Raw genomic sequence first — 25476 nt, 5'->3', positions numbered from 1 at the left:
CTAGGTCTGCTTTTGTTATTAGGATACATTAATGACATAAGTTTGACCTGTTCAAGCCAAATATTAATTTATGCAGATGATGCTACATGATTGGTTTAATCATAGAGATAAGAAAACCACTGAACAATCTTTGAGCATGGAGCTTTCATGTATTAGTAAGTGGGTATCAGACAAGGATACCCATTTTAGATGCGTTAGTTTAGGCTCTAAAAGCTAGGTTTTGGTTTCGGATTTCGTATGTCATTTGTTTTTGAGCACTCACACACTATATCAAATCAACATTTTCACCATACTTTCCTGCCTTCAAGCTTTCTAAATGAAAGGACGGGAGGCTTTTTTAGGCTCCAATGTTTGGATAATATGATCGGGTATTAGGCTACCATTTAAGATGAATGAATAGCAAACTTACAGTTCTTTGCACAGAACATCCACAAACAATCAAAGCGAGAAATTACACTGTTCTTTAAATGTTTTATTCCAAAAACACCTCCATGAATTAACAAAACTATATACAAAATTAGGACATGTAACAAGTAAGCAAAGTATATTTTTAATGCAAACTACAGCAACAAAGATACAAACTTTTCCAGCTAAATGCAAAAAATGATGACCTGCTCATAGGTAAAGAAAGAGTGATGTTGGCCTGGGAGTGTTGAACTGTAATTTTCGCTCGTCTCTGCACACCATTCCTATTGTACACGCACTGTTCTGCATCACAATGTCACAGAAGTGTAATTCCATTGAAGAGAATGATGATGCAGTGTTAGTGTGTCAGTGAAGTGAAAGGGAAGGAGGACAGGTTTGGGATGTAGTCTCAGTGTAGTGGACACTTACTGAAACTAGGAGGGAAAAGGGTGGAGTTGGGGACAGTGTCTCTCCCCACTGTTCACTACTCACTTGTGAATTCTCTCATGACTTATCAAGGATGATGAACATCTGAACAACTTCCCACATTGGGTGCAGAAGTAGGGTCTCTCTCCTGTGTGAATTCGCTCGTGGATTTTAAGTTTATCTGACCTAGCGAAGCATTTTCCACACTGGGTGCAGCAATATGGTTTCTCTCCCGTGTGAATGCGCTGGTGTGTTTTAACGTGTGCTGCCCGAGTGAACATCTTCCCACAGTGGGTGCAGCCGTATGGTCTCTCTCCTGTGTGAATGAGCTGGTGAGATTTAATAGCTGCTGACCTAGCAAACTTCTTCCCACACTGGGTGCAACTGTACCTTCGCTCTCCTGTATGGACAAGCTGGTGGGATTTAAGGTCTGCTATCCAACCAAACCTCTTCCCACACAGTGTGCAGCAGTATGGTCTCTCTCCTGTGTGAACGCGCTGATGTTCCTTGAGGCGTTGTGCCTGCATGAAGCTCTTCCCACACTGGTTGCAGCTGAATGGTCTCTCTCCTGTGTGAAGGCGCTGGTGCTTACGAAGACTTCCTGAATGAAGGAAGCTCTTCCCACACTGAGGGCAGGAATGGAGGTGCTTATGTTTCCCTGATGAATGTGGGGGCGGTGAGGAAGAGGGGCTGGGGGAGCTGGGGAGTCGTGAATGCTGCGGGCGGGGACGCAGCCGTCTGCACTGTAACGGATGGCTCTCCCCCTTCACAGGACTGTCACACTTTCCACTGAGCCTCTTCCTCAAGGCAATGGATTCTGTTTCACACAGTCCATCTACAGGGAGCTCAGGTTCCAGCTTACAGATGCTTTCCATAATATCCTCAGGTTTCACATTACAGAGGGTGTCTCTGAAAAGAGTCTGCATTTCTGGATCCATTGTGTAAACAGATTCCAGTGTATCATCCTCTGTTTTAATGTGATGGGATACCTGACTGGGTCCACACTCGGATCTCAGTGCCCCGAGTCCCTGTGTTGAAATCTCAGTCTGTGGCTCTGCCATGACTCCAGTCCCCTGAGCTCCTCCTCACTCTTTCTGCTCCTGTGCTGCTCAGTCAGCCTGTTTGTCTTCAGTAGCTGTGGGCTCAAAGTCTTTAGATTTAGTTTGGATCCCCACTCCTGCTCTCAGTGCTGCTGCTCAATGTGAGCCCTTTCCCCAGAATCAGGGAGAGCGCTGGCCTCTACAGCTCCTGGGGGAGAGACAAGACAGGAGATTAAAAACACTTTAAACAGCAACAGGACAGATCTCTAGAACAGGTCAGAATAGTACCAGGCAGTGTGTATAATGCACCTACATAAAGCAAACTGTTACAACAGTAAAAGTGACATGGGGGTTTCATAATGCAAATGTGCAGAAAACACATTTCTATCACATTTAACAAAAAATAATCAAACATCAAAGCCAGAGTAAAATCAAATCACATGGAATTATTTATTAGTAAAAATGTATGCATCACAGGTGGTAATTGACCAATTTACACTAATTACTTATGCACTTTTTATTTGATTTATTTCACTGATTCACTAATTTTTCTAGAATCTTTATTTTGTATATTGCATTTGATATCCATACACTGTGGTTTTGTTTGCACTTATAGATAATTTTTCTAGATTATTCTATACACGTGCGTTTCATGATATATTTTCCTCTTAAGCCAAGCACCACGAATACTCCACACATGGATTCACTCCTGTATGACCCGGCTCCCTACCGGTGTGCTCCAGGCAGGTGAGCGCATGATGACATCCTTGACCATGTGCGGGGGAGCCAGATGCCCCGGATGTAGCCAAAGAAGTGGTCAGGTGAGCGAAAAACAGATGAGACGTAAGAAAGGCACCCTTGATCACTTGCCAGATGCCACCCCGAGTATAGCGCTTTTGGCAAAGCCAATGTGCTGACATCATGTAGATTTCCCCAAGATGAGACAGACCAGTGAAGCACGGACACACTTTATGGTCCCGCATAGAGCTGCAGCAGATGAGACAGATGTCGTGGATTAAAAAAAACAAAGGGGGAGACGGCAGCCCACAGTGGCAGAAAGATAGATAACCTTCAGAGGTGAGGAAGAAGACCTGACATGTGGTAGCCAGATCAAGAGAGGGATTGATTTCCCTGGGGCTGGTTCCCTGGTTTATTTAGGTTAGGGTTTTAGGAAAACCCTGTAGTTTTATTATCAGTTTCAGGTTAGTTTTTAGCATATAGTTATTTTTTGATTGTTTTCTTGAAATGCAGTCTTCATGCCCTGCATCAATTGTGTGTTTTATTGTTGCTACATAAATAAACATTATTGTACCTGAGCCTGTGTTAGTGTCCTGGGTCTTGGGCCGAGCCCGAATGTGGGGGGGATACTTGGTGGCGTGACTTCTTTATACATAAAACTGGTGTAGTTGAGACCTGTCAGGTGCACAGCTATGTTGCCTCCAATAGCTTGTGACATATACATACTTTCTAGAGTGTGATTTTTTTTTTTAACCCATTACTCAAAGTCTGTTATAGTGAATAATCTGGAAATAAATAAAAGTTGAAAATGTACACTACTGTTCAAAAGCTTGGGGTCACTTGAATTGTCCTTGGATTTCCATGAAAACAGGAAACGGCAAAATCATGAAATCATGTTTTTTTATTGAAATAATGGTGTCCTTCAAACTTTACTTTCGTCAAAGAATCCTCCATTTGCAGCAAATACAGCCTTGCAGACCTTTGGCATTCTAGCTGTCAATTTGTCAAGGTAATCTGAAGACATCACTTCTTACATACCATACAGTCAAGCTGCTCCCACAACAGCTCAATAGGGTTGAGATCCGGTGACTGTGCTGGCCACTCCATTGTAGACAGAATACCAGATGACTGCTTCTTCCCTAAATAGTTCTTGCATAGTTTGGAGCTGTGCTTTGGGTCCTGTCCTGTTGTAGGGGGAAACTGGCTGCAATCAAGCACCGTCCACAGGGTATGGCATGGCATTGCAAAATGGAGTGATAACCTTCCTTCTTCAAGATCCCTTTTATGCTGGACAAATATCCCACTTTACCACCACCAAAGCACCCTCAGACCATCACTGTGCCTCTACCATGCTTGACAGATGGCATCAAACACTCCTCCAGCATCTTTTCATTCGGTCTGCATCAAACAAATGTTCTTCTTTGTGATCTGAACACCCCAAACTTAGATTTGTCAGTCCATAACACTTTTTTCCAATCTTCCTCTGTCCAGTGTCTGTGTTCTTTTGCCCATCTTAATCTTTTCTTTTTATTGGCCAGTCTGAGATATGTCTTTTTCTTTGCAACTCTTCACTGTTGACGTTGAGACTGGTGTTTTTTGCAGGTACTATTTAATGAAGCTGCCATTTGAGCACCATTTGAGGCATCTGTTTCTCAAACTAGTCCTCTTGCTCAGTTGTGCACCAGGGCCTCCTACTCCTCTTTCTATCCTGGTTAGAGAGTTTACCCTGTTCTGTAAAGGGAGTAGTACACAGCGTTGTATGAGATCTTCAGTTTCTTGGTAATTTCTCACACGGAATAGCCATAATTTCACAGAACAAGAATAGACTGATGAGTTTCAGAAGAAAGTTCTTTGTTTCTGGCCATTTTGAGCCTGTAATCAAACACACAATTTGCTGATGCTCCAGATAATCAACTAGTATAAAGAAGGCCCGTTTTATTGCTTATTTAATCTGCAGTTTTCAGCTGGACAAACATAATTGCAAAAGGGTTTTCTGATTATCAATTACCCTTTTAAAATTATAAACTTGGATTAGCAAACACAACATGCCATTGGAACACAGGACTGATGGTTGCTGATAATTGGCCTCTGTATGCCTCTGTAGATATTCCACTACAAATCAGCCATTTCCAGATACAATAGCCGTTTACAACATTAACAATGTCTACACTGTATTTCTGATCAATTTGATGTTATTTTAATGGACAAAAAATTGCTTTTCTTTTGAAAACAAGCAACCCCAAACTCTGGAACGGTAATTATAATTAGGATTGCAAATTATAAAGTGTCTTATCACACCAATATTTCACATTTCCACTCATACCTGGGTGTAATGCAAAAACAATATACATTAACCAAGTAATGCTTCTGCTGTATGCATCACTAACTCCTGGATCCTCTGCAATCCGGCTTCCGCACAGCTCACTCCACTGAGATGGCTCTCCTGGCTCACTGACTCCCTCAGCTGTGCTCGGGCGCCTCCCTCTCCTCAGTCCTCATCCTCCTCGATCTCTCTGCAGCATTTGACACTGTTGATCACTACATCCTCCTGTCCTCCCTCGCTGACCTTGGGATATCTGGGACTGCTCTCATCTGGTTCTCCTCCTACCTCAGTGAGGTGAGGCTCCTCATCCACCACCCAACCTCTCCTCACAGGTGTTCCCCAAGGCTCCGTCCTGGGCCCGCTCCTGTTCTCTCTCTACACTCGCTCCCTTGGCCCCCTCATCACATCCCATAGTTTCTCCTACCACTTGATGATGCCCAGATCTTCCTGTCTTTTCCCTTTTCTGACCCTCTCATCCCCTCACGCATATCTTCTGGTTTGTCTGGTATCTCCGCCTGGATGCACTTGCACCACCTCAAGCTCAACCTCTCCAAATTGGACCTTCTCTTTTTCCCCCCACTCTTCCTCACCTTCTACTGATCTCTCCCTCTCACCCAGCACATCATCACACTGACAAACACCTGCAGATTCCTCCTGAGCAACATACGCCACAGCCGACCCTTCCTCACCAACTACTCGACTCAGCTGCTCATCTAGTCACTGGTCCTCTCCCACCTGGACTACTGCAACTCCCTCCTGGCCCGCCTGCCTGTAACTACTACCTGCCACTCCAGCTCATTCGCACACGCTACTCCACTGCTCCGCTCCCTCCACTGGCTCCCAACATTCAGTTCAAGACACTGACCCTCACCTACTGCTGTCTCAACCACACTGCACCAAGCTACCTTCAGTTACCTTCAGCCTTGTTAAGAGGCAGAACTATTTGCATCAAATAATATGGCAATAGTTTAGTCAGGGATAGATATGCATGTCTGAAGTATTGTAGATATAAGGTAACAAGAGTTATACCCGTATAAAAAATAAGAGTAAACTGAAACGTGTAGTACAAAGCTGTGTCTTATTGCAATCTAAATTATGTATTAAAATGGGCTTACAAGTCATACTAATTGCATTGGATAAAGTTATCTGTCAACAACTGATTTATATCGGTTATTATATATCAGCATACGACCCTCAGAGCGTGAAAGGCCAGCGAAGCCGAGCGATTCGTTATCGATGCGGCATCTTGGTTCGTAGTTCCGTCCTGGTTTGCGCGGGGGCTGGTGGGATTTCCCGTGTCGGATACAGTGGAAACGAGCCGAGGGCGCAGAGCAGCTCTGATGACCCACAGGATCCCGATCCTGCCGTGGGAACACGCGGCTGCGGGGCGCTTCCTGTGCGAGAGCGAGGGCTCCGTGCGGCGCAGAAACAGCGCCATTGCTTGTGTTTTGGTATGACGTGCGTGAGCTGAAGAGCAGCTGCGTTGTTTGTGAGCTACTAGATGTCTACATTGTTGCACAATTGACCTATTATTCAATGAAACAGACGGTTAGTTACCGTTGGGTGGTTGCTTCCTCTCTTGGTGAGCTCCTTCCGCAGCGCCAGTCACACTCAGTCCACTCTCTCTGCTGCGTCTCAGCACCTCGTTTTCCATGAACAAAGATCTTGCACCAAAACAGGCTGGTCAACGCCGCCCACTTAACCTGGGAATCTCCCATCTTTGCCGAAGTGGTGTATTGTGGGATTGCAAGGGGTTCCGGCGGCGATTTGGTCTCTTTTTCGGTATCAGTTAGTGACGTCAGTTCGATTGTTTCAGAGACTCGATTCATGTGATTCAGTTCCATTCGGTTGAATCGATTCATTTCATCCGTTTCATTCACTGATTCACTGACTCGCACCAATGCAGCCCGAATCAGGACGGGTTAGATAGACCTCAACCGGAAATAACGAGTCGTTCATTGCACACCACAAAAGCCAGGACAAGTCAATACAGTTGTGACAAATATATATTTAAAATCCTTTAGATAACAACAGTTTGAAGCATTAACATTATTTAGCCAACACGATTAATCTAAACCATTCGCGAACTGCACATCACTAATATCAGTGTTGTTCACAAATTTTCCATAAGGGGCCACTTTGGCCAATAAGACATCAGTGTGAGGGCCGCCACACCACCTACAAGACAAAAAAATGCAATCCATAATATAATTATGTTATCGAAATAGAAGTCTGCATGTACAATGAAACAATGTAGGCCTAATTATTAGAAAACAAAAATGTAATCTGATGCCACCTATTAATGTTTTAAGCAAAATAATACAGATAATAATAATAATAATAATAATAATAATAATAATAATAATAATACATTCGATTTTCAAAACTTACATTAAAAGCTGGATGAGCAGAAGTGTGCCTGATGCTCCTTGACCCTTTCCATACAGTATTTGTAATCCATCACAGCAGTCCTTGTGGGGCACCCCAAATGTTCATTTGTCAGTCTGTTCCTCTGTTTTCTTTTCACAATGTTCATTGTTGAAAAGGTTGCTTCACACGTTTATGTACTGACATAAAAGGACAGCACTCTTTTCACACAGTGTTTGGCAGCTGGATATTCTGTGTCAGGAACCATGTTCCAGAAACAATGAACACCTGACTGAAGTTCAGGCCGAAGGATGTCATTTGTCTGAAGCCCAATAATTTCACTCTCCAGTTTCGCACAGTCAGAACATAGTTCTGTGATAAAGGTGACAATATTGATGCTGGCACATTGAACAGGCTTTCAATGAAGTTGAAAAAGTCCTTGTACTCATTCACATGTTTGAATCTAGATTCATACTCTGCCCTCAATTCCTCCAATACCTGCACAAATTAATTGTAGTTGAAATGTTTCAACAGCTCGGGATCTTGCATTGTGATTACTTTGAGTTTTTGAAAGTGCACAAACTCTCTTTCAGATATGAACAGTGCTGTGATCTTGTTTTGAAATGCCGTTACATTATGCAGCATGTTACCTGGAAGTTTATGTTTCCCTTGCAGTTGGAGATTCAGTGTGTTCAGTTGGCAGGTGATGTCAGTCAAAAATGCCAGCTTCATAACCCACCCACACACTGGGTCTTCTAACCTTCCTCCCTCTCCCCTTTGCTTTCAACAAATTCCTGAATCTGAGGAAGAACACTTAAAAATTCCTCCAGGAGTCCACCACGTGACAACCATTTTGCCTTGCTGTGCAGAACCAAGTCGCCATAATTCGTCTCGTACTCATCCAGTTGTGCTTGAAACTGTCTGTGATTCAGTGCTCTTGTTACAATGAAATTGACCACCTTGACAACCAGCTGCATCACACTTTGCATTTCAGATATTTTTAGTTTCACTTTGAGTGCCTCCTGATGTATGATGCAATGAAAAGTGGCAAAATTGGGTATTTCCTCTCTCTTTCTCATCAGACCAACGAGGCTGTTCTCCTTTCCTCGCATATTTGGAGCACCATCACCACCATATATACAGACGCCAGCTTGGACCAGTTCAAGTCATTCTTGGAAAAAAAGTCCAGTAAAACATTATGAATATTTTCCCCCCTGGTCTTTCAATGGTATCAAACACAAAAGTTCCTCACAAAACAATTCCTCCTTTGGGAAACAAACCCATACACAGAACTGTGTGGTGTCACACACATCTGTGCTTTCATCCAGGGCTAAAACATGATGCAGCTGAGATATTCTTCAGTTAGCTGATGCTGAATGTCTGCTGCGATTTCCTCAACTCTTCTCATTACGGTTGTATCAGACAGCTGTAGTCCTTTTCATTTAATTTAGGATTGCATCTTTGTTGCTGAAGTTTGCATACATTATTTCCTCAGATTCCAAAAAGCTTTCCTTGACAATGTCTGCATCGGTAAAAGCTTTCTTAAGCTTTCTTAGCTGCAATCCACATGATTTCAAACTATGCTTCCGTCAAACTCTTGCAAACAGACCTAGATATCTGAAGCAATTTTTGCTGGCCTTTAAGCGAAGTTTTGAGATGCTTGATTTTTATTTGCCCGTAGGTTACTACCAGGTGGGTATTTATCATTACAATTGGCATGTGTTGTTGTATGATGGCATTCAAGATTATTGTGCTTAAAAACAGAACATGTCTGGTTACAAAATAAACAAAGTGGCTTTGTGCCAGATTCGTTCAACACGAAAAAAAACTTGTCTGTACATTTTTCTTGAAATTGTCTGTTTCCTGCTTCCAAAGCATGTACCTTTCTTTTTTGAGCTGTGGTTCTGTGTCTGCGTCTGCCACACCACTCTACTGCAACCTCTTAATTTTCTACAGCAAAACCTGCTGTTTTATCTTTTTGATCACAGCGTGATGTGATGTTTTTTGTATTGTTGGGGGGCACATCATGGGCCGCACAGAAGGCCACCAGGGGCTGCCAACAGGCTGCGGGCCTTGCAATGAAGAACACTGATCTATATAACATGTGTTGTGGCTGGGGCCAACAGAACTTTGCATTCTCCACCCTGAGGTGCTGTAGCACTGCTGCTAGGCCAGAAAGGAGCCCTGCTGATACTGTGCCAAAAGAAGGAAGCCCTGCCTACACTATTTCCATTATCTTGAGTGTCACACCTGAAGCATGACTTGCTGCAGACTTGCCCAAAGGGGAAAACTCCTACAACTTGGCCACCTCCAGGTCCAGGAGCTAGTAGCCAGTCCCTGAAGCCTCTGGAGAACCCCACCGGGGCCCTTCCATAATGGAGGGGGTTCCTCCACAACCTCGACCTCTGCCCCTGCTCCCTCTGTCAACACTTGCTGGGGGGCTTCTTCTGCCTTGCTCCCCTGCTGCTTTCCTGGTTCCCTCTGCACCATGTCCCTTGTGCAGCTTTAGTGGCAAAATATACATTTATTATTTTCATTATACTATTAATAGTTTCATGTTGTTAATTCTGTTTTGTCTAAACCCATCATTAGTTTGGATTTACTCCTTTCTGTGGACTATCAATCAGGTAAAGCAGGGCACAGGTATTTGGTTGAGGACATAAAACAATGTCCTTAATTACATCTGTTGCCTGAAGTAAGCTGACCAACACCAATCAACACATCAAACAATTCAACATCAGTAACAGACTCAGGCCTATGTTAATTAATATGCATGTGGTAAATCTACTTGTACAACTGTATTTTAACAAGAAGTAGTCACCTCTGACAGAAAAGACTTCAACCTATTGTCTACCTGAAGATGCAAAAAGGCCTCTTCAATTCATATCCTCAGTTCTTTTTCTACACATCATGTGAGAGGAGAGCTGTAAGTTTACTTGTATTTATTATTTTATATAATAAACACTCTTCATCGGTGTATCCTTGGATTTTCTGAAACCACTACATTAGGCTCCACAAAGAGTTCGGTTTTGGTTTTGAATTTCGTATGGCTTTTGTTTTTCAGCACTCGCACACAATGCATAATACATCTGTCAGGCCTGCAGTCTGATCATCAGCACTAGATGTCTCCTGTGCTCCAACTTTTCAATTAATCTTCCCTGATTCTCCTCATGTTTCAATGAACTCACCAGATCTTCGTTTCCCTCTTCACTTAGCTCCTCTTTATAATCCCACTTCTCCCAGAACTCTCTGTGAAGTCTATACCAGTGGTACTCAATAGGCAGCCCACAGGCCACACACAGCTTTCAGAATGGCCCAAATTTGTGCGTTCTGTTCATCTACAATCTTAAAAAAAAGTTGAACTTTAGTGCGTAGTATGTGGTTTTGGACGCAGCGTAGATCATGGAAAATATGCCTCATTTCATATTCAAAGCTTTATTTAAAAAAAGAAATGCAATTAGAGCACCGAAGTGTTGAGTCTATTAATGGATTCATGAATATTCATGAGCACATCAAGCCTGAGGCCTGGTTTGGTTGCGATTATTATTATTATTATTATTATTATTATTATTATTATTATTATTATTATTATTGTAATTTATAATAAATTGATAAAATCAGTAATACTAATGTCTCAGAAGTGTATTGTGGGATTGCAAGGTGTTCCGGTGGCGATATACACTCACCTAAAGGATTATTAGGAACACCTGTTCAATTTCTCATTAATGCAATTATCTAACCAACCAATCACATGGCAGTTGCTTCAATGCATTTAGGGGTGTGGTCCTGGTCAAGACAATCTGCTGAACTCCAAACTGAATGTCTGAATGGGAAAGAAAGGTAATTTAAGCAATTTTGAGCGTGGCATGGTTGTTGGTGCCAGACAGGCCGGTCTGAGTATTTCACAATCTGCTCAGTTACTGGGATTTTCACGTACAACCATTTCTAGGGTTTACAAAGAATGGTGTGAAAAGGGAAAAACATCCAGTATGCGGCAGTCCTGTGGGCGAAAATGCCTTGTTGATGCTAGAGGTCAGAGGAGAATAGGCCGACTGATTCAAGCTGATAGAAGAGCAACTTTGACTGAAATAACCACTCATTACAACCGAGGTATGCAGCAAAGCATTTGTGAAGCCACAACACGTACAACCTTGAGGCGGATGGGCTACAACAGCAGAAGACCCCACCGGGTACCACTCATCTCCACTACAAATAGGAAAAAGAGGCTACAATTTGCACAAGCTCACCAAAATTGGACAGTTGAAGACTGGAAAAATGTTGCCTGGTCTGATGAGTCTCGATTTCTGTTGAGACATTCAGATGGTAGAGTCAGAATTTGGCGTAAACAGAATGAGAACATGGATCCATCATGCCTTGTTACCATTGTGCAGGCTGGTGGTGGTGGTGTAATGGTGTGGGGGATGTTTTCTTGGCACACTTTAGGCCCCTTAGTGCCAATTGGGCATCGTTTAAATGCCACGGCCTACCTGAGCATTGTTTCTGACCATGTCCATCCCTTTATGACCACCATGTACCCATCCTCTGATGGCTACTTCCAGCAGGATAATGCACCATGTCACAAAGGTCGAATCATTTCAAATTGGTTTCTTGAACATGACAATGAGTTCACTGTACTAAAATGGCCCCCACAGTCACCAGATCTCAACCCAATAGAGCATCTTTGGGATGTGGTGGAACGGGAGCTTCGTGCCCTGGATGTGCATCCCACAAATCTCCATCAACTGCAAGATGCTATCCTATCAATATGGGCCAACATTTCTAAAGAATGCTTTCAGCACCTTGTTGAATCAATGCCACGTAGAATTAAGGCAGTTCTGAAGGCGAAAGGGGGTCAAACACAGTATTAGTATGGTGTTCCTAATAATCCTTTAGGTGAGTGTATTTCTATATCTATATAATGGCCTTTTTAAAACAATAGATGGGTGTCTAATACAAACTAGTTGTATCGTGTAAAAATAATGAATTAATTTTAACATAGAAGACCAATTAATTAAATTAAAGCCAAATTATTATTTAGGGATATCATGAAATGCATTTCAAGATATCTTTAAATATTTTGAGATATATTTATATTATTTCAAGACATCTTGAATTTAATTTCAGATCATTTTGGGGAAAAACTAAAACCTTAAGCTAAGTATCCCTTTATCAAACCTTTTAATGTGTTGCCTCCAAAAGTTACTGATATAGCTATAAGTGGATTAATTCAGTAAAATATCATACCTTGCATATTTAACAGACTGTAAACAAAAGATTTTTACATAAAAACTACTAACATATATTTAGTATTAAAAAGAAAGAACAATGTTTAAAAAGAATGGAAAACAGCCAGGATTAATGTTTCAATGAAAAAAAAAAAAACACCTAGTCAGCTCCCCCAAACAAATGAAGAAAATTAGACCCAAAGAGGCATAAATCAGAATTAAAAGGATACACTGAAGACACAGATGTATATGTAGAACAACTTTATTGAGTTAGGATGCTTACATAAGGATATAGATATGCATTATTTTTGATTAGTAAAAAATATATACTGTATAATAAGATTAAAAAGAAGTTACAAGTACTTTATATAGCCAACCTATCAATATATAATTGAAAAATATAATACATTACTAATATGAATAGAACTTAATAATGCACAATTAGAAGAATAGAAGGACTTAAGGACTGATTTCACCACAGGCTTCATTGATCAGAATGAAATACTTCCAGGTGTTTATAAATTGGTGATACAAGGATGACCTCTGAAAGGGGGGATATAAAGCAAATCGGAAAAAGGGATATTTGAATAAAATACTATTAATATATTACTGTTAAGAAGCATGCCTCAGTACCATATACCAGTTTACCATAAGTAGGCTACCTTGATTGGGGGAATAGTTACAAGAGGGTATAGCTGACAAAGTTGTAGACCGACATCCTTGGTAAAAGCATGTGAGTGTGTTTACATACATATGCTGCATCTATATATATTGTAGCTATATCATACATAAGAAGGGGCATATAGGTAGCTCATTAAATATAGTAATTGCTATAAAAAGGTTGGGAATTGGGCACTTGGTGAGAAAGGTAACCGTTTGTTATTACATTGTTTCTATGGGTTAATCAGATTCGACTTTTATAATTTTGACTCATAGCACCTTTTCCTGGGACCTATCCTGCTTATAAGTGCAGGACTGCCTGTATAGTTATGTTTTCATATAAACACATAATATAAAATGAAATAATTTGACTTTTAGTCTGTGTTACTCACAGGAGAGATGATTAATGGAATGTATTTTCTACCAGTTTTATAGGTTGTTGGGCTGAAAAAGGGATAAAGTTTCTCAGTGAAGGTGTCAATGAAAGTGTAGATATGAGACCTGGCCTCCACATTGTAAAAGGAGACCTGCCCCGCCTCATAATCCACAAACACACCAATTTTCCTAGGCCTCAGGCTGAGGTTAAGAGGGATGGAGTCGTCTTCAAGAGCCCTGTACTCATCCCCATTCCTCAGCCACACAGTCCAGTAACCATTCTCGGGGGCTAGTGAAATCCTTCCCTTCCTGTTGATGGACTCTTCAGCAACACCTAAATCCCACTCAGTCTTCATCCCCACCTCCACCTCCCAGTAGTGTCTCCCTGAGGTAAATCCCTCTTTGCCCAGGACATTGACAATAGGATTAAATCTCTCTCTATTGTCAGGCAGAGCCTGCCGTTGGTCTCCATATTTCACTTGTTTCTTATCTTCAGATAGGATGAGACGAGCTTCTGCTGTATTGGGGTCCAGAGTCACATCCACTATTCAGTACAGAGCAAAGAACAAGGACCAGTGACCAATGTGAGGTAAAATCAGTTTCACTTACGTTGATTATTTTAAATTTAATTTAATTAAAAAAAAAATGTTTACCTTTCCACTCTGATTGTATTTAATCAGTATATAATTATAATATGCTCCAAAACCTCTTTGCAATGCCATTGCACATGTCTGTGCAGTCTGCTTACAGCCATGGAGCTGGTCTTGTATGTACTAACGATGTAAGGTCTGGTATTGACAGATCCCAAAAGCAGTGTTATGAACCCAGTATATTGTCCTCATGAAAATTCTTTATAGTTTGGACAGTTTTATACTTCTATGAAGATGAGGGGCGTACAAGTCTAAATTGGATGGATAATTACAGCAAATGAAGTGTAACTTCTGCCAAGAAATCCCCTAAGCAAAATCACCTAACCACTTTCAATATACATGATTTATTTATTTATTTATTTATTTATTTATGTAGCCTTTAGCCAGTAAGACAAAGGAAGTATAGCATATTCAGGTAACAGAATCAATACCATCAACTTACAGTGTTAATCAATATAATATAGAATCTATCTATCTATCTATCTATATATATATATATATATATATATATATATATATACACTCACCTAAAGGATTATTAGGAACACCATACTAATACTGTGTTTGACCCCCTTTCGCCTTCAGAACTGCCTTAATTCTACGTGGCATTGATTCAACAAGGTGCTGAAAGCATTCTTTAGAAATGTTGGCCCATATTGATAGGATAGCATCTTGCAGTTGATGGAGATTTGTGGGATGCACATCCAGGGCACGAAGCTCCCGTTCCACCACATCCCAAAGATGCTCTATTGGGTTGAGATCTGGTGACTGTGGGGGCCATTTTAGTACAGTGAACTCATTGTCATGTTCAAGAAACCAATTTGAAATGATTCGACCTTTGTGACATGGTGCATTATCCTGCTGGAAGTAGCCATCAGAGGATGGGTACATGGTGGTCATAAAGGGATGGACATGGTCAGAAACAATGCTCAGGTAGGCCGTGGCATTTAAACGATGCCCAATTGGCACTAAGGGGCCTAAAGTGTGCCAAGAAAACATCACCCACACCATTACACCACCACCACCAGCCTGCACAGTGGTAACAAGGCATGATGGATCCATGTTCTCATTCTGTTTACGCCAAATTCTGACTCTACCATCTGAATGTCTCAACAGAAATCGAGACTCATCAGACCAGGCAACATTTTTCCAGTCTTCAACTGTCCAATTTTGGTGAGCTTGTGCAAATTGTAGCCTCTTTTTCCTATTTGTAGTGGAGATGAGTGGTACCCGGTGGGGTCTTCTGCTGTTGTAGCCCATCCGCCTCAAGGTTGTACTTGTTGTGGCTTCACAAATGCTTTGCTGCATACCTCGGTTGTAACGAGTGGTTATTTCAGTCAAAGTTGCTCTTCTATCAGCTTGAGTCAGTCGGCCCATTCTCCTCTGACCTCTAGCATCAACAAGGCATTTTCGCCCACAGGACTGCCGCATACTGGATGTTTTTCCCTTTTCACACAATTCTTTGTAAACCCTAGAAATGGTTGTGCATGAAAATCCCAGTAACTGAGCAGATTGTGAAATACTCAGACCGGCCTGTCTGGCACCAACAACCATGCCACGCTCAAAATTGCTTAAATCACCTTTCTTTCCCATTCAGACATTCAGTTTGGAGTTCAGGAGATTGTCTTGACCAGGACCACACCCCTAAATGCATTGAAGCAACTGCCATGTGATTGGTTGATTAGATAATTGCATTAATGAGAAATTGAACAGGTGTTCCTAATAATCCTTTAGGTGAGTGTATATACACACAGTATATATGCCATGATCATATTTAATACTCAGCCTCATTGTTTTCAACCCACTAGCATGTTGGGATATATCTATTAATAACTCTGGCTTTTTTTATAGACAGAAACATCAGAGGAAACTAGAGACTTGGGGCTTTCAAATGATACCAAGATTGGTATGAGGAGGAGATATTGACTGTAGGAAAAGAATATAACAGTGCTTGAACACAATCAATTTTGAGCCATAACTCCTTCATGTTACGGTATGTTTTGGGTGAAATTAAATGAAAATAGTACCTGCTGCTTCACGAAGCCACTTCCACACTAAAAGACAAACACATTTCAGTAATCAAATTGTATTATGTATATATTATAACAAAAGATGCATTTAATATATTTTGTTCTTAAGTCTATGGTCCTTGATGCATTTAAATGAGCCAGTGAATGTGACCCACTAAATGGGTGTACAGAAGACATGTGCAATCATGCTGTAATGCACTGCATGGAACTGAGGGGGTGTACTCAAGTGTGATAGCACAGAGAAAGGTCTGACAAGTGAGGGGTCAAGGGCCAGATGGGGCAGGTGATCAAGCAAACAGTCCAGCAAGAGCAATCCAGGAAAGAGGGGTCAAAACCGACAGGGAAAGGTCAAAGGGTACAAGTAAATGCAAGGCAAGTAAAAAAGGCATATTGATTGTAACCAAAATATCACAAAGGGTGAGTGAATACAAGGGGTATATAAGTACTGGGCAGAGGGGAGCTGGAAGCATTGGATGGGCTTGAAGAGCGAATGAAAGATGAGGGTGTTAAACTATGGCACTAGGTGAAGAGGAAAGTTAATTGAATCATTGGCACATGGTGCTCAGGAAGGAACTGATTAGTAATAATAATAATACATTTTATTTGGCGGACGCCTTTCTAGACATTCAAGGACATCTTACACAAAAAGTTGACCTAATCAATTAATACAATAAACATAGATTAAAATGGAGAAATACATAAAGACTGGCAGTTACAAAGGAAACTAGCTTAAATGTAGCCATATGGCTGTAGAAGGTAGACTAAAGCTGAGTTTTTAAAAGGTGTTTGAATAAAATGAGAGTGCTTGTTTTATGTGTGAGGAGAGTGCATTCCAGAGCCTGGGTGCCAAGCAGGCCTGGGCAGACATGGTAGAACGGAGGAACGGAGGGAGCGGGAAGGGGCATAGGCTGGGAGAAGGTCCAACAGGTAGATAGGTGCCAGGTTATGGAGGGCTTTGTAAGTAAGGAGGAGTGACTTAAAGACAATATGGTAGTGCACAGGGAGCCAGTGTAAATGGATGAGGACTGGTGTGATATGTTCAGATGATCTAGTGCAGGTGAGTATTCTGGCAGCAGAGTTCTGGACTGATTGTAGTCTATTGGTGAGTTTAATAGGGATACCAGTAAGGAGAGAATTGAAGTAGTCCAATCGAGAAGTGACCAAGGCATGGATCAGGGTTTCAGTGCTGGAGTGTGACAATAAAACACGAAGCCTGGAGATATTGCAAAGGTGGAAAGTAATCTGGAGAGGCCGACCTCTGGAGGTGAGCAGGGGAAGTGTGTATAGCAGATCTCACATATGCAATCCTTGAGGACTATTGCTAAGCAGCCTACTTATATATGATACGACTGACTTTTGTAGATGATTTTGTTGCCCAACAAAAATATAATTTAGTCCCTCCTGACTCAATGAATTATTTATTTATTTGATTTTAAATATTATATTCAATGAAACATTGGAAACCTGAAATTCTTAAGAAAGTTAAAATCTAAAGACTCCCTATTGGTTAGTTGTTTAAATTAACTCTAGTTAATATAGTTGCTAGTTTAATATATGCTTATGGCTTTCATACATGACTGAGTTTTTATACTAATTGATATGACCATTATTTGTTTGATTTACCTGGTTTAAGAACAAGTCCTTCTTTTCCTGTTGAGAATCAGATACTGTGTTACAGTTGCAATTAATTTTTTCTGTAGAGTTTATTTCTGTACCTCCCAGCTTAATTTTACACAATATCGCATAGTAATATACACTAATTCAAATAATGCCATCTGTTCGAAGCAACATGTAACCCCCGAATATTTCCTTTATTGATAAATTAACAGTACTAAATACATTTATATTGTAATACATTTTAGTATTTTTGACAATGTTTTACAAATTATATCTGTATTGCTTATTTACTCTTGCTGTGATGTTGTTACAAAACATTTGTATACTTTCAGCTTAATGTAAATCAAGTAATATAAATGAAGTCAAAATGAAAATAAACAGGTCCAACTTACTTGAGTATTCAGAAAACATACCTTTGATTGAAAGAAAAAGAACAAGTCTTGAACATTTCACATCAAGGGATATTGTACTGTGATAAGAGTGCTCCACACCCATTTTGCACAGATGTCTGATTTTATGTTGCATGTATAATAGGAAGTGCAAAAACCAAAGATCAAAAGATCAGGGCAAAATGTAATATGGCTAATAATAATTCAAATTTACTGCTATTGATTTTTATTTTAAAAAATGTACATATAACAATTGCATCTGTAAACTGTTGCTCAGTTAATCGTTGTAACTGGAAATTAATATTCCACACACAGAGTAACCAACCATGTATACTACTTGCTTTTTTGTCCGAAATATACTACTCATGGTATTGGATATGTGATTCAAAAGCACATGCTTGAAAAATTATGAAAATCACACTAAAAGCTATTTAAACAGGGAAAGAATAAACAATAATTACCAGTTTTGCTGGTGTCATTGGAGAAGCACATCTCTATGGGGAGATAACTTGCCTTCATACTGCTGTAGCTGCCCTGCAGTTTGTTGTATTCACTCTCCTTGTTTTCCAGTTGCTTCCTCAGCTCTGGGTGATACACACAGCAATATATTTAACTGTAGGTCAGAAGTATTGGACCCTTATACTAGGGGTTCATTACCATGCTTGAAAAGCCATGGTTCAGCCTGGAGCTCTCTTGTAAATTCTCCTTGTGAGATGTAGACTATTGACATGCCTCAAAGCCAGTCTTGATTTATTTAAAAATTATTGTACAGTGAAGCCAAAGACTAAGATTCTTTGCAAGTATAATTGCTAATAAAATGTATTTACCAGTGGTTTCATATGAGGAGAGTATATAGGACCATAATTTAAAATACCATACTTACCACACACACACATTTGATTGTCTTTTAAGTTAGCTTTGATTGTCATCTGAAATTAAATCAGAATATTCACCAGTGTTTGTCCGCTCTGTGAGGAGATGACTGTCTGTCACAGTCTTGTAGTTCTTCAGGAGTTCTGAATGCTCTCGCAAAAGGTTTGAATGCTCTGCTTGAAGGGCTTCCTGTTCTCTCTTCAGTCCTGCTGAGGAGACAGCAGATGTGTAAACTGATCTTAGATGATTACCTGCTGAGGAAAGCCTGCACTTAACCTAGGAGAAAGTCTGATCAGTTGCTCTGTAGTTTGGAGTTTTCTATCTATTCTCTTTGTTCCGCAGTTGCTCCCTCGCCTCTTGGTGATACATATCACACTATATTATTATTTTGAATATTGTCTGTGAGTATAATAACTGTCTATTGTGGTCTCGTAGTTTTTAAAAAGATGGAATACTCTCTCTGAAAAGTCTCATGCTGTGTCTTCAGTTCTGCTTTGGGGAGAGAGGATATGTCAGCTGGCCTGATTTCTTACCTGAGCATAAGCAGGGAATATATAAACATCATATGCCAGCAACCCCCGCCCCCCACACACTCTTACTGGTGAAAACACTATCAGCACCGCCCCCCTCACATCCCCGCTCTTCCTGGAGAAAGAAACACCATCAGTACAACCCCCCCTGCTCTTACTGGAGAAAACTGTAGCCCCCCTAAAACCTGAAGGCTAGCGACGATCCCTGGACTTTATTTGTGTATTATTATTATTATTATTATTATTATTAGTAGTAGTAGTAGTAGTAGTAGTAGTAGTAGTAGTAGTATTTATTATTATTATTATTATTATTATTATTATTATTAGTAGTAGTAGTAGTAGTAGTATTTATTATTATTATTATTATTATTATTATTAGTAGTAGTAGTATTTATTATTATTATTATTATTATTATTAATAATAATAATAATAATAATAATAATAATAATAATAATAATAATAATAATAACACACAGACATTTATTTATAACAAGAAAACAAATACTCTTTAAATCATATTATTTGGAGAAGTACTATAAATCCTATACAGTAACCTTTTTTCTTAATCACTATCATCTTACCTCTGTTTTCTGTTTGCAGCTCCTTTTCTGTTGCAGGATGGTGAACTGAAAATGAAGCGCAAACAGATTCAACAACATTAAATTCTGTAAGACCCATATTTAAGGCAATGAGGCTGTTCTGCTGCTGTCAAAGTTGTCAAACAAATACTGTTAGCTGATTGAGCAAGAAAAAGACTGAAAGACTATACTGAAACAGTGAATTCTATGAGCACAGCTGCAGTCTGTCATAATCAGATAATAACCCCTGCTTGTTCAATACTCACAGTACACAGCCAGTCCAGAGATGAGGGTGAGGATCCACACACAGGCAAGGAGCAGTGAGATCCTCTTGTACAGAGACACTTTCTCGGTAGAGCTGTCTTGAGGCCCTGGAAAGAAAGTTGAGAATGGGCATTTTTTACTGTGATTTCAATATATGATTAGATAATGCAACCGATTATTGTCTTAGTAGGGGTTTGGGGGAGTTAGTTACAAAGTCTCATGCGCCTAATTTTAGCTGGCAGTAGGATACAATCGTAAGACAAACGGTTAGCTAATTTTCACTACAGTATAGATCAGAAAACAGCTGACTGTGACATGTAGACAAGCAGAAGCGAAAATACAAGTATACGAATACGAATAAGCCTTTTATTTGTTTATAATTTGACACAAAATAATTCGAGTTTTGCCATTATTCCTTCATTACGAGGACGTTAAGGTGCTACACAGAATTCAAATGCTAGATTAACTTAACATTCATAACCACAATCATAAAATATACATTAAACATCTTAAATTGAACACTATCCTTCTGTTACATAGGACATTATCCACATGGTAACCCTGGGCTACATTCATGAAGGGTTTTACACCGATTCACTATTTCAGACACTTTTTCTGTATTGAATAACATACAAATTAAAGTTAACATGCACTTAACATACATAAAGCATCTGAGTGATAAATCGGTCCTAAGTGCCTGAAATATCTATCTAATAGTGACGTCAATTTTCGTCCCACTTTTACTCTTAGGTGTAAAAAACTATTCATAGAGATCCTTTACAATGAAAAGTAATCCTAGCTCGACCAATATTTAGGAGACCTAGGGAGAAATGCGCCCCTGTCAGCAGAGATACAGGTGGTGACAATGTTGCGGTGTCTGGATCGTGAACAATGTAGCAGTGGTGATTGGGGACCATCATCAATGCCTTCAACAAGCACAATTTTCCATCAGACCATAATGGTATTAACAGCACCCGCGACAGTTTATTGATTTCCCCACCACTGCGCCGCAAATATCCCCAAAACAAGCCGCATTCATAATCAATAATTACCTGTATAATCAATGCTACCCTAATGAATTCATAATCAATGCTAGTCTGTATTCATTAAGGGTTTCACATTACACCGATTGTATATCCCGACCATTTTTTTCACTCGAATGAAAGTAAAAAATAAAGGAAAAGTGTCTGAAGTAGCGAATCAGTGTAAAAGCCTTTATGAATATACCCCAGTATTATCATTCCTATGTACAACGGAATGACAGTGTTACGTTGAAGATGTTGTATATATTTTTTATGATTGTGATTATGAATTTTAATTCCATTTAGCACCTTAACGTCCTCTTAATGAAGGAATGAAGGGAAAACACTTGTATTGTGTGCATATTCATATTGTCTTCTCGCTTCTGCGTGTCTACATGTGATCTCGGGTTTTTTGTTGTTTTCTTTTTTCCCAAAATGAAGAAAATACGTCACAGTGAGCCCTATTGTAATCTAAACTGTCCTAAAAATGATAAAACAAAAAGAGTCCTACGATTGGATCCTACTCCCAGCTAAATGTAGGTGTAAGAGACTATATGACTAACTTCTACCTACTACTCTCTAAAAAGTTAAGGTTCTTTAGCGGTTCTATGTAGAACCTTTGGGTTCTTCGTCAGTTTATTTTCATTAAAGGGTACCACGAGGTCCATCATAAACACAAGGGATAATTTAAGACCCTTTTGTCATCATGATTGCAGTTGATTTAAGATACATTCCTAGGAGTAATTCTGATATGTTTTATGAATACAGACACAGAACTGATTTACCGCAAATTGCAAATTACGAAATTGTTTTGCTTTATAATCGCGTTTTGATTTATAAATTATAGTACATTGCTTCTAACAATACATTAATCGACGATAGGGTGCAAATTTGTACTAGTCAATCCGTAGGTCAAATTCTTAAACAATATTCATACTACCTAAGGCTAATATTCCCAAACCGGTCCTGGAGGACCCCCTGCCCTGCAGGTTTTAATTTCTTAATTGAATCCTTAATTGATCTAACAATGCAATAAAAGGCTCAATAATATAATTAAGAGCTCGGTTGGAACAAAAAACAGCAGGTTGATCAATCTAGAAACTGATGACTTGGACTGTTTTTTGAGTTTCCTTATTTTATTTTGTAAACATGAGATGGAAGAGGATGTTATGTGTAGCTGATACTAAAAGCATTGGTTTTGAAGAAGGAGCTATTTTACCGTACAGAGGATGAACCTCAAAATTACTAATATTACAGAAGGAAAATAGCAGAAAAAGGGTAGTGAATATAATCATAGCACAATTCTGTTTTTAGTAACATATTATGTATGTATGTATATATTTTTCAAAACGGGTAGCTTTCTCAACAGTATAGCAGTATTATAGCTATTATAGTTTTTGAAAAGCATGACAAAATGTTGTATTGAAAAATTAAATCAAAACAAAATCAAATAGATGATGTACAATCCAGCATATAAAGTGGCTATAGAAAGTATTCACCCTCCCTGGACTTTTTCACATTTTGTTGTGTTAGAAACTGAAGTTTTGATGCAGTCGAATGAGATTTTTTCCCCTTTGATTTCCACAACTGTCCATGTGTGTCAACAACAGATCAGGTACTCCACAAATCTGGTCTCTATGGAACAGTGTGAAGGGTTAATATTTCTAGAATCATGACTTTCTTTATTATATATACCATTGCTGTTCTTAAAATGTATAATCATTCTTTTTCTTCTGTGTGTGAGTTGAATTGTATTAACTAGAAGCACACTGTCCTTTTGTTCATTGTCCTTTAAGAGTGTGTAATTGCCAATTTTAACTAAAATCCACCGAATTTGGAGGGAACAAGACCTTGAAACCAGGTGCTGAGCAGCACCCACATCCAAAATCCAAGGCAGGTGAATAATTCCTATAACCACTGTATGTATTAATTGTATTAAGTGGTCAATTGTAATTTTGAATAAATAAAAAGCACATCAACAGAGGGCTGGAATTTGAATGGCAGGGCTAATTGAAAATGATGACTTAATATATGACATTTTTAGAAGGCTTCAAGAAAGGAGTTGAAATGCATTCTGGAACATAACTGTCGTATCGCACAATTAATGTCACAGATAAGCATTTAGTTTGGTTGTGGGAAACATCATGTCTTCACATCTTAATTTCTCATGAGCTGACCTTCACCTAACCCTGCTGACAATCAAGATGAAATTAACAACTTGGATGTATTAGTGGACTGAAGACCTTTCTGTCAGAAGACTTGTCCATCAATATAGTAACATTTAACAGATTACACATACAGTGAATGTAATTGATTACTATATAAAATACAGTAAAATGAATCCTTACTGCTTTCTAATTACTATTTTTCTTCAGAATAATTAAAAATATCAAAGTGAAATTGTAGATTTTAAGATCTACTCTGACTAACTTTGTTTTACTTACAGTAAATTACACTAGTTTAGAGTATTACATGAAACAGTAAGAAAGTAGGATATCATAAGATACCTATAAATACAGAACCTTGATTAGGCTGCATATAAGGCTGTTTCAGAGAACTTTTGAATCCTCAGCAAACCCAGGCGCCTGCTCAATGTGGGTGACTACAGTACTTATGTTGTCTTATGTTGTGTAATCTATACTTATTTAAAAGTGTTACTGACAAAACCTGTCATTCAAAAAAGCAATAAACCATATGACAATTGTTAATAGGTGATACCCTGACATTAAACTGGATAATGCCAAATAATACATTTTTTTAAGAATGGCTTGTTATCTATACCTTCTGTTTCTCTCCTCAGGAACATTGCAGGTTCAGGCTTTCTGGTGGGTGAATGAGGACCAACTGACCTCAGATCCATAGTCTCATAAATGCTTTCAGTGTCCACAGCTGTTACTCTGTAGCCAGACATTGTGATTTTGTGACAGACAGGAACTTGCCTTCGTTTTATTGGCAGTCCTGAATGCGGAGAACTTACTAGGAGTTTACGTCACTCTACTGTGGTCAAATGTTTCTTGCATACTAGAAAATTAAAAATGTAGAAATATGTACGTGGTTTGTAATTATACAGGAATATTTGGTTTAGGACTATTTTCGAAGTTGGAACTTAGTATTACTGTTGTCAATAGCTGTCAACAATATTTTAATATTTAATCTTACAGTGGACAGACTGTAGGGCGTGTCACATAGCCAATGCAAACATGATACTTCTCATTGTAAGTCTGTTGTGAATTAATGGACACCTTAAAACAATTGTTTTAAATACACCTGTATATTATACCTGTTTATTTATTTACAGTATAATAACACATTATGATTTTATTTTACAATACTGTAAATGGCCTGGATTTCTAGGACACATATTGTCTGGTAAGGAAGCAAGCATTTACCAGCAATGTTAACATTTTTTATCATGGAAATATGCAGAAACTCAGCACAATTTTGTACTAAATGAACATTCTTGATGACTGGCACCTTAGGAATTAATTACACACAAATTAATTATGATCTCATTAACCATGATCAGGGGCGAAGTTTATCAATTATGTGGCTGCAATTAAAGCTCAGTTTAGGGGCCCCTCCACCTCTACCTGTCATGACCATTTTAGAGTCACCTCACACACCATTGTCTGCCACAATCCTGTGTCATTGTAAGGGTGGGCTAGAGTATCATCAGTGCACTCAAACTAAAGTTAAAATAGGAGAGTGAAGAATTTTCTTACCTTCTAGAACTTCTTCACTTTGCGGTCTTTCACTGACTGAAGCTGGCAGAGTTACGGTGGCTCAAATGTGTCATGAGGCTGAATGAAATTACTGTTTGTAAATAGATAGACGTGCAGACGGGGTGTGCAGGGCTCTATGAAATCCATGACAATGCTGACAGGATCAGTCAGGGGCTTTGACCCGCTATTCTGTTTTATTATTCAACCAAACTGTAGAACTAGTTACTACACAAATAAAAAA

At 39.4% G+C, this 25476-nt stretch overlaps 2 protein-coding genes and 1 pseudogene across 2 annotated transcripts; 1 reads left to right on the top strand and 2 right to left on the bottom strand.

Moving 5' to 3' along the window:
- The window catches only part of LOC136767321 (E3 ubiquitin-protein ligase TRIM39-like), a 260729-nt pseudogene that overhangs the window by 195165 nt on the left and 40088 nt on the right, over window positions 1–25476 (top strand).
- On the bottom strand, window positions 458–6642 carry LOC136767896 (zinc finger protein 239). The gene is made up of 2 exons (XM_066721960.1): window positions 6490–6642; window positions 458–2079 (listed from the first exon to the last, which is right to left on the bottom strand). Exon 2 carries the CDS (start codon window positions 1890–1892, stop codon window positions 894–896), a length of 999 nt encoding a protein of 332 aa, XP_066578057.1. The 5' UTR covers window positions 1893–2079; window positions 6490–6642; the 3' UTR covers window positions 458–893.
- Window positions 12867–24410, bottom strand: LOC136767886 (zinc-binding protein A33). The gene is made up of 9 exons (XM_066721947.1): window positions 24295–24410; window positions 20494–20598; window positions 20231–20275; window positions 19199–19327; window positions 18707–18829; window positions 18249–18269; window positions 17863–17889; window positions 16237–16263; window positions 12867–14103 (listed from the first exon to the last, which is right to left on the bottom strand). The coding sequence occupies exons 1-9, from the start codon at window positions 24371–24373 to the stop codon at window positions 13559–13561; spliced, it is 1101 nt and encodes a 366-aa protein (XP_066578044.1). The 5' UTR covers window positions 24374–24410; the 3' UTR covers window positions 12867–13558.

The sequence above is a fragment of the Amia ocellicauda genome, chromosome 14, assembly GCF_036373705.1.
Source record: "Amia ocellicauda isolate fAmiCal2 chromosome 14, fAmiCal2.hap1, whole genome shotgun sequence".
Lineage (NCBI taxonomy): Eukaryota > Metazoa > Chordata > Actinopteri > Amiiformes > Amiidae > Amia > Amia ocellicauda.
This window is presented reverse-complemented; position numbering and strand designations above follow the sequence as displayed.